The 14,132-nt window shown below is 35.7% G+C and overlaps 1 protein-coding gene across 1 annotated transcript in view; it reads left to right on the top strand.

The window, feature by feature from the left end:
- Nucleotides 1–14,132, top strand: part of LOC150106813 (WD repeat-containing protein 91) — a 324,316-nt gene that overhangs the window by 196,831 nt on the left and 113,353 nt on the right. The window contains exon 10 of the mRNA XM_090392727.1: nt 10,051–10,145. Coding sequence (XP_090248853.1) covers nt 10,051–10,145 — 95 coding nt within the window. The remainder of the gene's footprint in view (nt 1–10,050; nt 10,146–14,132) is intronic.

Raw genomic sequence — 14,132 nt, 5'->3', positions numbered from 1 at the left:
ATTCTGCCAGAGAGGCATGTGGTGAGGTTGTGTGCAAGGATAAAAAAATCAGAACTCCCTGGTGGACACAGGAAGTTAAAGAGGCAGTGAAGGAAAAGAAGAAAGCATATCAAAAGTTCCTGGCAAATAAGGCAGCTTTTATTCTTACAGAATACAGAGACAAATGTAAGAAAGCTAAACAGTGTGTAAAACTAGCTAAACAAAAGTCATGGGAGGACTTTGGCAAGAATATAGAAAATAAATATCAAGAAGGCGGCAAAATATTCTGGAGGTTGTTGAAGAAGCTTAGGAATGGAGGAAAGAGTGCTGTAAAAGGAATTAGAGATGATAAAGGTGAAATGAAAACAGGAGAAAAAGATATCCTTGAAGTATGGAGTAATTACTTTGAAAAACTGCTAAATGAAACAAGCAGTGATGACAGCACAGTGATAAAAAAACACTGACCAGGCATGCAGTCAGGAATACATATCCATACTTGAAGTAGAAAAAGCCATCAAAGGCTTGAAATGTGGAAAGGCAGCAGGAGTAGATGATATTCGACCAGAAATGCTGAAGTATGGTGGTATAAGAGTCTTACAGTGGCTGCACTGCATAGTTCAGAAAGCCTGGACAGAGGGACGAATTCCTGATGATTGGAGTAGAGCTCTCATAGTACCCATATATAAAAAGGGAAATAAAACTGAATGTGAGAATTACAGAGGTATTTCCCTACTGAGTGTTCCTGGCAAGATCTATGCAAGTATACTTGAGAAACGGTTGAGAAGAATTGTGGAAGAAAAGCTTGGTGAAGAACAAGCTGGATTCAGGCCAAATAGAGGCTGTCAGGATCAGATCTTCACTTTACGACAAATAGTCGAGAAAGCATGGGAATATAACAAAGATCTGTATTTAAGTTTTGTCGATTTGGAAAAGGCATATGACAAGGTGCCAAGAGAGAAGCTATTCAATACGCTGCAGTTATATGGTGTCAATGGGGCATTATATCAAGCAATACTTAGTCTTTATTTGAGTTGTGAGTCAGCAGTTAGAATTGAAGGAAGTACAGGAAGATGGTTTAATGTTAAATCTGGTGTGAGACAAGGATGTACATTATCCCCTCTGTTATTCATTATCTATATGGATCACATTATGAAGGAATGTGGTATTAAACCTGATATCAAAATTGGAGATGTTAATGTCAGCTCTTTGCTTTATGCGGATGATGTTATACTTCTAAATAAATCCGCTACAAGTCTGCAAGATTCTCTGACTAAATTGAATAGCTGTTGTAATAGATATGGTATGAAGGTCAGCAATAAAAAGACAAAGACAATGAAAATAGGCAGAATCATTGAAAATGTCAACTGTGTTGTGAATGGAGAACCTGTGGAACAAGTAAAACATTTCAGCTACTTAGGCACAATTTTTACTGAAGATGGTAAACTAAATATAGAAATAGACAACAGAATCAGCAAAGCTGGTATCGTGGGAAGTCAATTGAATAAATTCATATGGAATAAGAAAGAAATTAGTCGGAACACTAAATTAGCTGTATACAAGACTGTGTTCAAACCAATTTTAACTTATGGATCTGAGAGCTGGGTCAGAAGTAAAACACTTGACCAAAGACTAGAGACTGCAGATATGAGAGTCCTGAGAAAGATTAGAGGCGTGAACAGATGGCATCAATGGCAATATCATATTAAAAATGAGGATATTAGGAAAGAACTTGACATTGTCAGCATCCAGGAATGCGTTAGCAGAGCTAATCTCAGATGGTATGGTCACTTAAATAGAATGGGAGAGGAAAGATTAGCAAAACAAGTGTTCTCTGCCAGGTTGGCAGGAAAACGACCCAGAGGAAGACCAAGATATAGGTGGATTGATATGGTACAAAGTGCCTTAGACGATAGAAATATAAGATCTGATATATTTCTTGGAGTCTTGACAAGTAACAGACTGATTTGGAGGAAAATTGTAGATAGGAAGTTGGTAATGATGTAATTTTCTCATGTAGTACTGTCATATCCTGTACACCCCTTGAGGGTATATGGCAGGAATTTGATGATGATGATGATGATGAGATGCTATTTTAAAACGATTCATAATTGTAATTTGACTATTTTATAATGTAGAACCATTTTAAGGTAATCTGTAATAAATCATTTTAGCTGAGTTTCATAATCTTTGAAAGGTATTTTCATTATTTTAGTTTCACTTTCAGGATTGCAATTTGTTGACTAATAAATTTAATGAATTAGGCATGGCAAAATTAATTAGTTTATTAATAAAGTTGGTTAATTTCTCCAATATTACACTAGTTGTCAACCATATTGGTTATACATGGTAAAAAGTTAACATATCTGTTTTCAAATCACATAAAAACTTCAAATTTAGAATAGAAGTGATATGCTTCTTCAGGACTCTTGCTTAGGAAGAGTCCTGAATGGCAGGAGTCTAATCAATCAGGACAAGGACAACTAGTTATTCTGAATATTCCTTAAAAATGTGTGACGCATTATCCATCTGTTAATAATTGGTGGATTTTTATGTAGATAAGGATATTAATCCTACCATAGAGAATGATCTCTGTTTCTAACAATTATTTTTTTTAATTCCGAGTGCACCTATATGTTATTATATGCACAAGGGTTCACTCCAATTGGTGCAATGATCTTAACTCTTTCTTTCAGAATCCAAATAATCATTGACTCAAGACCAAAATACAAAATAAACACATTTAATATAACAAAAACAATAATATATATACACTTCAAACAAATATTACATAACTAACTACAAATTAATTGGATCCAAGGCCTTATTAAATTAAACTTACACTTAAGACTAGACTAAACACTTTGTTTGCACAATCGCAAAATGTTCATAGCCAGTTTCTCTCTCTGTCAAGGCCCTTCTCCAAAGACATATGACTTTATTCTTCCTTTTTACAGGATCCTTTCTCATCACTTATGTAGCACACATTAATTCTTCCGAACTTAATTCTGTCTCTTTTCTTCAGTAGAAATAATAGTCAGATCCGGCGTCCTTAATATAGATGAAACTTCCTAATCAGAGTTTTCTTGAACATTCCTTTAGAACGTAAATAGCAAATTCTTCTTTTATTCACTAAATGCTTATTGACAGTCTTAACTCTTCCAATTAAAAAAAAACTTGCAGTTGTACGATTCCCTTTTCGGAATCTACTATAAATCTTTCAATTAGTGTTTCCTCCAATATTCCGTTTAAAACGCATATAGCAATATTTTCTTTTATTTATCCACATACTCATTCCACATTAAAACTTAATAGTTCCACGATTCCTTTTTCGGAATATACTATTAATTTTCCTTCGACTGTCACATAAAAAAAACTTAAGTAAGTTCCTCCGAACCTAAATATCTGCCGGCCTGTGTTCTAACCTTCCGAACGCTCTCTTGTTTACAGCCGTTACTCAGATACCGAACGCTTTCTTGTCAGCTGTCAGTCACTTATCAAACTTCTCGGCAAGCATGCGCACTGCATGAAACTGGTAAGCAAGAAAGGTATAAATAATGGCTGATGCATTATCTCTGTTAGCGACAAGAGAATGTCTTCATAAAACACAACCTTTGATTATTTTAAATTACAATAAAATTATTTTAAGTAATACAAATATCAAATCTGGTAAGTACATCAATTTTTTTGACTTCTTTACATATCACTTTTGACAAAACAATTTCCATAACAGGCACATCGCAAGTGCCGACAATGCGTGTTATGAAAACAAAACTAATAAACATTTTAACATAAACAATTCGTAAAAATATTCAGAATTTTAATTTTGATTATTTTTACACATCTATTGCCACTTAATAAACCTCCAGTACATTCACTTCTAATCCTCACTTGTGGGGATGGTGGCAAAATAACCACTGCAGAGGATGTAGTGGAATTATTTAACGAGCAACTTTGTATGTCATACTCTAGTATATAATCTTTCTGTAATTATTCTTCTGCTTGCTTGCCACATACAAGAAGAAATCTTTTGGCCTGAACTGACTAACAAATGTCACTAATTAACTGTAGCGACAGAAAATTAATTTAAATGATTTTTTAAAAAATAAGAAAATTTCTACAGAGTAGTAATTTTTAATTAAAAAAGACTAGTGCTACTGCAAAAAAAAAGTCTTAAGACATTTCCAATTATAGACTAGTGTGTGTATACATATTTCCAGTTACATATCAGTATGTATATATCTACAGTTGTGGTAGAGCTATTGGAGATTTGTTGAGAATAGAGTACAGGACTGATTTCATAAACATAGAATTTTCTGTTAGATTTATACTGGATTTCTAAAGGGCATTTGGTAGTTTACTTGCATTTTATGACACTGATGAATATAGTGGATAAATGACTTTTTTTTGTATATTGTGATATTCTTGGAGCTAAAAGCATTTGAGATTGCTACATACCAAGATATAGATAATAGTCAGTAAAATGTTGTTTTTTTTTTGGGGGGGGGGAGGATTCCCACAAAGGACGTTAACTAGTGGTGTACCACAGGGTTTTGTTACACCCTGATATCTTAAGAATGTAAAATTCTCAGTTATCATGGTGTAACATGAAGAATAAATAAAATAAATTAAAAACCCTGCAGAAAAGATAATAGTTGAATTAATTAAAAGAAAAAGAAAGATTCTTGCATCCAATAAAATATATAAAAAAATAAAGGTGTTTGTTAAACTAACTAACAAAAGAATATATTAATATTGTGATATGATTTAAAAGAGAAAATTTAACTAAATAAGACAGAAAAGGATTAGTCATAAAAGATGGTATGTGAGAGGCTAGAGATTAAGTTATTAAGTTGATAGAAAATTTTTAGAAAGGGGATTAAATTAGAGGCTAGCAAAGGAAAACAACAGACTATTGCTCAGGGCCGATTCCCGGATTGAGACATCGTTACAGGCTCGCCGATCAAATGACGTTTGGCAGAAAAACTCCACCGTAATTGGTCGGTGAAGTAAAAACAAGTAGGGGGCGGAGAAAAGAAGTTAGAAAAAGTGCCGTTAGGAGAACAGGAGAACCCCTCCACACACACACACACGAGGCTTTTTTGGTTTTGGTTTGGATTCTGTTCCAGGAGAGCCCTTCATGAGCTCTTTCGTAAGAATTTCATGGTATTTTCCTGAGTGGTGAGATAGGGGTTATATCTCCATGCCACAACACGGAAACGATAGTGAGCGGAATTTCAGTTCCGTATTTCCTATGTGAGAAGCGAAGAATGCCATATAGTCGAGGAAAAGAAAGCATGTTCTTTGTGTTCCGACTTCAGTGACAACTACGAGAAGGGGAAAGAAGCAAAGAAATAGATGTCCACGTGGCGAATTGCACAGCCGATGCATAGATGATTCAAAGTGTATTCGGAGTTACGAAAAGTTAAGCCAGTGTAAGCATAGTTCAACTCCAAAAGGAACGTAGGAGTAGCAGATTGTCGGAGAGGTTACACCAAGCTAGTTCAATCAGAAGAAGGTAAAGGCCCATATGAAAACCCCAAGAAAGAAAGGTACTGTAAAATATATCTAATGTTAACTAAAATTTGTCTGTGATGAGTATCATTATCCTAATACGGAACTGTTGAAGTGACCAAGGAAAATTTATACTAGGACTTTAGTATCTGACAGAATATATTAAAAGTAAGCTGGCTAGTGTTAATATTATGTGAATAATTAAAGTGTCCTGAGAATTTTGCATGTCTATTGTAATGTAAAGGAAAGTAAAAATGTCATAGTTGTATGTTAGTGCAGAGAAAGGTTTAGTTAATCTACTTATGTTTGAATGGTTGAATAGTGTGAATTAAGTAATCACGTGTCCTAAGAAATTTTGCATGTCTATTATAATGTATAGGAAAGTTAAAATGTCATAGTTGTGTTTGTTAATGCAGAAAGGGGGTTAGTTAATCTACTTAAGTTTGAATAGTTAAATAGTGTGAATTAATCTTATTTGTCCATGTCAAATGAAGTTACGTGTTGAATATGTATGGCGGCATGATCGTAATACTAGTTATGTGTTAGTGCAGTAAATGGTTTGCTTAATTGAATAGTTAAATAGTGTGAATTAATCTTATTTGTCCATGTCAAGTGAATTTATGTGTTGAATAGTTATGGCGTCATGATCGTATTGCTCATTATAGGATCAAAGCCTAATTACTTGTAATAAGATAATGTTAGTTTGTAAGTATTTAGTTTAGATTAAATTGAGTAATCATAAACATTGAATTGTACCATGTTAAGGAATTTAATAAACCTTTGTTCAATGATAAAAGAGTTGTCTGAAATTGCTGTCCAATGCACCGCTTGAAAAATACGAACCTAATCACGCGGGAAATTAATGTTAAGGAACGAGATAAAGTGTCACGACTGCAACAAAGTTGCACTTTCAGACATATTTGAGTTCTTTCTCCTTGTTTTTGTATATAATATCTTAAACTAAATATCCCAAAAGGCGCAGTATAAATACAAATATTAGGGATACTAAGGGAAGAAATAATTTAAGTATTAGAAAAAAATTTGGTGATATCTCGTGCGTAGGAAATAGAAGAACATAGATAAGCGAAAATTATAGAATAGAGTAAAAAGCGTAAAATGGGTCACAACATAAATGGCACAGCCGGTAGGATATAAAGTATAAGAAAGTTAATAGAATATAATAAGAAGAATAGGTCACAACAGTTTTATTCTTGGGCTACTATGTCAATCTTCACAGATTGAGAGTATTATAATGCAAAACTGAGCAGAGTTAAAAGGATTTATGCTGTAGTTAAATCCCTTCAGAGAGATACTTTTACCTTGAATTGGATGTGTGGAGGGGACTTGCTATTTTAATAAGTGCAAACTGTTGCATTTTGGAGGTCAGAGGCATAAGATTATGTATTTTATTTATTTATTCATTGGGGTGCTCTTCCCCCTCCCAACCGTCCCTTAGAATAGGTTGAGTCCTTCTAATGAAGGATTATGTATTTTATGACTGTAGCATCCGTGTGTGTGTGTGTGTGTTCACAGGCCAGTTTGCCTGTTCTGAGGGATGAAAAACCAGTGTTTCCTTGCAGAAAAAACCCTCTACTTCAGTATGATACTGGCTAACTCTCCTTTCTTCAAAAGAGACCAGATAAAGTGGATGGGAATTGAACCCAGGTCTTTTCGACCAAAGGGCTTCATTTATGCCGACTGAGTTATGGAGGCTCTAGACTAGATATTGTAGTGATAGAACTGTACAGAAAGTGGATGCAATTCAGTATTTCAGTATAATTGTTATCAATGGTTAATAGTTCAGCAGTAACATTGTTGTGAAAACTTAATTTATGTTGCTATGATAAAGGAATATATATAACCAAAAGAAAGACCATGCTAGTAGCAGAGTTTTTGAAGGTAACTTATATTCTTATATCCTTGTATGTTGTTTTTTGTATATTTGTTGCTTTAATATCAATTTTGCTCTAGGTATTTATCAGAACTTTCCAGCTCCCCCTCCCTCAACTCATATTTGACAACTTCATAATCAGATCACACAAAAGTAGTTGTGTGCACTTGATTTTCACTGTGATGAAGAAAGTGGAGAGCTTTCAGAGATGAGTGATTAAGGCAGTATCATGATTCTAGTATGTTCAGCCATTTGAGAAGTTGAGTGTGCAGTTTTGTAGATAGAAGAAAAAGGAGGATATTTTATAGAATGAACTCAAAAAAAGAATAGACAGTAAAGGAGAGCAAGTGGCCATCACTGGAAATTGAGTAAGGGTGTAATGATGAAATGAATGGAGGAGTAGATTTTTACTTTGGTTAGTTATGAATATGTGGAATGTTTTGCCAGTGTGTTATGAATGAATTAGAGAGCTGTTGCAATGAATTGGATTCTATGCATGTTTGGTAATAATATATATTCTTTCCTATAATTAGCTCATACTGTAGGAAACATTATGGTGACCTCATTGACTGTAACAAATTTCCAAGAACTTCTAGCCAGTATCCTAAATGAATTTATTATAAAATTTATCCAGCTTTGCTAATCAGCATTAATTCTAAAGAAAATTCACTATAAGCTAGCCTTCCAATGTAACAAGTTCTCAATAGTAAGTAGACTGTATTTTCAGTGCTATGTACGAGGGTATCAAAAATTTTCGAGACTATCTCTGTTTACAAGAAATTACTTTATCTACATTTACACATTATCACCTTCAAAATAGTCCCCCTTGCATATCAATACAGCGCTCCCAGCATTCTTGCCACTTCTGGAATGTGTTCTGGAAGTCTTCTTTTCGAAGCATGTCAAGCACCTTCTGCGATTCGTGCTGGATTTCCGCAATGGTGTCAAAACGGTGACCTTTGAGCTGGATCTTCATCTTCGGGAAGAGGGCGAAGTCTGCATGAGCCAAATCTGGCGAGTAGGGTGGGCGCGGAAGTGAGATCATGTTGTTTCTAGCAAGAAACTCGCGTGTGAGGAGAGCTCGGTGACAGGGTGCATTGTCGTCGTGGAGCATCCAGTTTTTCACGTGCCACAGATCTGGTCACATTCACCGAATGTCCTCCCTGAGATGCCTTAAAACCTGGCAGTAGAACTCTCTATTGACAGTCTGGCCCCTGAGGACGAGTTCTCTATGCACAATGCCATGAATGTTGAAAAAGACGAGCATGCACTTGGTCGAGCTGCGGACCTGCCTCGCCTTTTTCGGTTGTAGAGATGATGGGCTCTTCCACTGTGAAGACTGTTGCTTCGTCTCAGGGTCGTACCTGTACACCCAAGTTTCGTCACTGGTAATAATCCTCGACATGTTGACGGAATTCTTGGCAGACTTCGACGCGGTGTTCCTTCTGCTCCTGGGTCAGCAGCCTGGGGATGAACTTGGCAGCAACACGGCTCATGTTCAAATCACATGTGAGGATTGCCTGGACTGTTCCATATGGCACACCGACAATGGCAGCAATGTTGAGGAGTGTTCTCCAACAATCCTCATGCACAAGTTGCCAAATGGTTTTGACATTTTTGGGGGTTGAGCTCGTTGAAGGTCTTCCTTATCTCATCATCTTCCAGAGATGTTCTTCCGCTCTTGAAGCATGCGTGCCACTCAAAACACCTCAAACGACTCATTGCAGCATCGCCACAAACTTGCCGAATCATGTCAAACGTCTCTGTGGCAGATTTGCCCAGTTTTGTACAGAATTTCACTTTTGCTCTTAGTTCTAACTTGTTGTCCATGATGAAATCGCAGATGTGGTAACGCAGGTGGTCAGAATAGCATCAGTTGCACAGCTCCTGATGTACACAGGACAATGTCTTTCACGTCTGCCATCTGTTGGCATGTTACAAACTTAGTCTCGAAACTTTTTGATTCCACCTCGTATGTTGAATGTGACAAATTTGGGAGCACATTTCACTTCTGGAGTCAGCCACCTAAATAAAATTACTTGTTCATTCTACACAGTGCTGCTGATTGTAATGTATTTTGAAATTTTATTTATGGTATTTGTGTATAGTAAGTATATAAAACTTAACTTTTAAAGTTAAAAGATAAATCTTTTAATTTATGGTTAGAAATAAAACACTTGACCAAAGACTAGAGACTACAGATATGAGAGTCCTGAGAAAGATTAGGGACGTGAACAAATGCCATCAATGGCAATATCATATTAAAAACGAGGATATTAGGAAAGAACTTGATGTGGTTAGCATCCGGGAATGTATTAGCAGAGCTAATCTCATGTGGTATGGTCACTTAAACAGAATGTGAAAGGAATAATTAGCAAAAGCATTCTCTGCCTGGTTTGCCATGAAAAAGATCCACAGAAAGACCAAGTTATAGGTGGATTGATGTAGTAAAAAGTGCCTTAGAAGAGAAATATAAGATCTGATTGATTTGGAGGAAAATTGTAGATAGGAAGTTAGTAATGATGCAAGTTTTTCATGTAGTACTATCATATCCTGTACACCCCTTGAGGGTACATGTGAGGAATTTGATGATGAAGTATATAAAACATATTATAATATCTTCAAAAATAATTTGAGTTAGTATTTGCTTTATTTCTTTGAAATTTTAGGAAGAATATAGTGAACATCGTTCATGCATTACACATTGTAAATTTAATAGTTCAGGATCTGTTGTTGCTAGTGCTGATATGGATGGAGTGATCAAGTAAGTTATTTGTTTTATGCAACCAATTATTACAAATGAATGAAAAATTTACTGGCTTTTGTATTCTTTCTAAATTGGGAATGCTTTATTGTGTGTTAAGTCTCCTGGCTGTTTTCACATGAAAAATTCATTTACAAGGAAAATCATTTAATGGAAGTAATTGCTAAGAATAGCGATTTATTTCTTTGCATATGCTTTGTTGAAATGATGTGTAAGAATAATTACAAGCTCATTTTGTTTGGTAGAAGTCTATTGGTGACAATAGACTTCTACCAAAGCGCATATTTGGTATTACTAAGCAGTTTTACTTAGTAATATTTTCTCATTAATATTAGACTTTTTGCAGCTAACTCGGATTAAAATTAAGATGTTGGAGTAAAAAAATAAGATTGGGTTTTATGTAGTCAGCTCTCATTATAACATACTTGTAGACACTAGCTACAGGAATACATCATATCATCTGATGCACATTTATTTCCCTTATGGAAAATTGTTTTTCACACAGCTTTTTAAAATTTTTCTTTAAAATTTATCATTATTCTATAGCAGTTTTGGCTACACAGCTGTATTTTTTTGTGTGATCGATGTTTTCATTGAAGAATCTTATGATGCAAGTTAACTTCTAACATAAGTGTTCTGTTGTATTAATTTGTATTTAACTATAAGTAATTAAGATACAAAATTACAAGTTACAATCATATCTCCCCTTTTCCACCTATCAACTAATTTCTGCAACCCACAAATCTTCAACCTGTTTTCATAAGGTTCATTCCATAGACCTGCTATCATCTTGGTCACTTGTATCTGGATCCTCTCCACCTCCTCCCGATCAAGAAGGAACCTAGGTGACCAAATCTGGGCACAGTAGTCGAGATGAGGTCTTATCAAGGCTCGGTACAGAGGTACAATAACTTGCTTGTCTCTTTGCTCGTCAAGGTATTTTTCAACAACCAAGTGAGTTGATGAGCTGATTTAGCCACTTTTGCAATGTGTCCCCTAAACTTCATCTCCCTATCCACCAACACTCCCAAGTCCCTGGCCTCATCAATCTCCTGGAGTACAGTTCCACCAATGTGGTATACTGCTGCTAATCTTTTCACCCCAAAATGCATAACCTTACATTTTGTCACATTAAATTGACATCCATTCTCCTTAGCCCAGAACTCCAATCTATCCAAGTCATCCTGCAAGATTTTGACATCTTCTGCATTCGCTATCGCCTTACCCAACTTTGCATCATCAGCGAACAAATGAACTGTTCCTCTTAGATCCTTCCCTATATTGTTAATGAACAAATTAAACAGCAGTGGTCCAAGAACAGAACCCTGCAGCACACCACTAGTCACAGGCCGTCTTTTGGACTCTACTTCTGAATAAACTACTGTTTGATATCTCTCCATCAACCACGCACCTATCCATCTCACCAACCCTATATCCATTCCCATGTGTTGTAGTTTACGGATTAGAATTCCATGTGGTATCCTGTCAAAGGCCTTAGCAAGGTCCAGCAGTATCACTGTAAACCCATTACCCTTATCCAGTTCAGCCGTCACCTTGTTATAAAACTTGAGCAAGTTACTGAGGCATGATCTACCCTTCACAAAGCCATGCTGTCCCCCGTACAGTATCCCATTTTCATCAATCCATTCCTGTATTTTTCCCTTGACTACTTTCTCCAAGACCTTGACAATGACTCCTGATATGCTGATCGGTCGGTAATTTGCAACCGTAGTCTTGGATCCTCCTTTATGCAGTGAAACTATTTATTCCGAATAGTGTACATGTGTCCAATTCTCTTACTGACTGACCATCATAACTGGTCATCACAATGTTTTCTTGAAACATAACCATATCACATTTAGCAGAAGTGTTATATTATGTAATCTTATCTTCCCTTGTTAATTAAATATCCTTCATCTATCATGTACTCAATTGTCAACTAACTCAGTCTACCCTTTTACATGAAATCTCTAATAGATCTTAGGCCTACTCTTAAATTTAGTGATAGTAACTCTTCTATTTTTTCTGATGGATGATTCTCTCTTTGATATGGAGAAATTTATTTTTTAATGTGCCACTCCGCGTCTAGATATTTGCAAACATAACATCCAGGAATCATCAATAAGTGAGTACAATATCACTACTACTTCAAGGTTTTACAAGAATAATTATTCTGCTCTTAAACACATCACAATCGTGGTCCTATTTCATTAGATTGGGTTCCCACTTAGATTCGAACATTTTTATGAGCGGTGCAGTGAAACTAAGTCAGGCAAGCACATGGTTAAATTTACAACAAAACATTTATTACGTTCAAGCATGAAATTTACACAAGTTATGAAAGCACAAAATTATATCAGTTGACCAAAAGTTCAAGCAGTTACTCTAAAACAATGCAAGTCAAAAATTACTAAAACATCTAACTCAGTTAGATAATTTATTTAAAGATCATACTCTATTTATAGTAATAAACTACATAAGTCAATCTATTGATACCAGACATTAAAACTATACATTTGCAGCTGCTACACAGTTTAGACATTCAATTTAACATACAGCACTTTCCCTACTCTATTACTTATTTTCCTGAAGTCCTTCAATTTAAAATCATTATTTTAAACAAGTCCTTAGCTAACTCTTATCACATTCTCTGGGAACAAATATTAACTCATCTCACACATTTCTAGGAACTGAAAATGATCCTACACATGTTCTCAAGGAACAAGCAAATTACTATGACACGTTCCCTTGGAACAACCATTGATACTCTTTCACATTCAATATGAACACTCATTGAGATAATACATGTCCCTTCTATACATTTCCATAATAAGAAGAAAATAATTCCTTACCGGGACTGAAGATATACTTTGCCTATCAACTTAGTGTCTGGGATAGCAGTTCCTCTTTCTTGTTCCATAGGATTTTCTCCTGGAGCCATTCATAAGGCTGGGATCTGTTCACGAGAGGGCACTTCTTTACAGTTTAACGCAGGTGGATACCGATTCCTCGTCACTGTAGTACAGCATAGCTATGCTGTGCCGCATCTATTCTGGGTGGCTGTGGAGCGCATATCTCTTGGCTATAAGAACATCATTCTACCAGTTGCCTTGGAAGCTTCCGCTAGCTTCAATGTCTACAGACCGGAACACAGGAACAAGGAGCAAGGGAGCATTTTAGGTTATGCTATCTGTTTTTGTACTTCGCGCCTCGTTATCCTATTGGTTCTTCCTTTTCGTCAACAGCACATGGTTCCTCGACAACTAGCACCAAAATTCAGTACCGGCGAACGTCTTTGCTACATCATGTGATGATCAGCGCCAAATAGGACTAGCAGATATTTTGACTTCTACGTGCATTACTCATTCTCTGATATGCGTGTCTTGCAGTTTCTATTTTTGTTTTGCAGGCGGATTAAGTTCCAAGTTCCCGTGCATAGTTTACATGGCATACATACAAATTACTAGGAATTAGCAAGAACAGTAAAGCTCACAGCTAGAAGTTTTTCTATATTAACATATATATTACAAATTAGTGGCATACAACAGTAGGTAAATTTTCAGTATTTATTTCTGATTAACAAAATTGGCCTTGGGAATGGCAGATTATGTTAAACTCTGAATGAGATATTATTATTCTGCAACTCTTCTCATTCAGAATTTAACAGAAGTTCATTCTTCATCAGTGTAAAGTGTTTTTAAGAAGATAAAAGTACATATTTTTATACATATATATATATATTAGGGTTACCAAGTAATTTTATAAACTTGGTTATTTACTCCTAATCCCAAGTAAGCAAACAGTTAAGTTTGCACCTGAAACGTAGTTCAAGTCTAAAGATGGTGCAACACCAGGGCAACTCATTGTAAAGGTGGGTAAAGCCCTGATCACTATTCTTAGTATTTTCCTTAATGTAAAGTACATCTCACTAAGAGATGTATACTGCAATACATTATGGGTGGGGTCACTACCCAGACTGGTTTCAAC

Source organism: Typopeltis vanoorti, chromosome 5, assembly GCF_054136105.1.
Source record: "Typopeltis vanoorti isolate ZY-2024b chromosome 5, IOZ_Tvanoo_1.0, whole genome shotgun sequence".
Taxonomy (NCBI): domain Eukaryota; kingdom Metazoa; phylum Arthropoda; class Arachnida; order Uropygi; family Thelyphonidae; genus Typopeltis; species Typopeltis vanoorti.
This window is presented reverse-complemented; position numbering and strand designations above follow the sequence as displayed.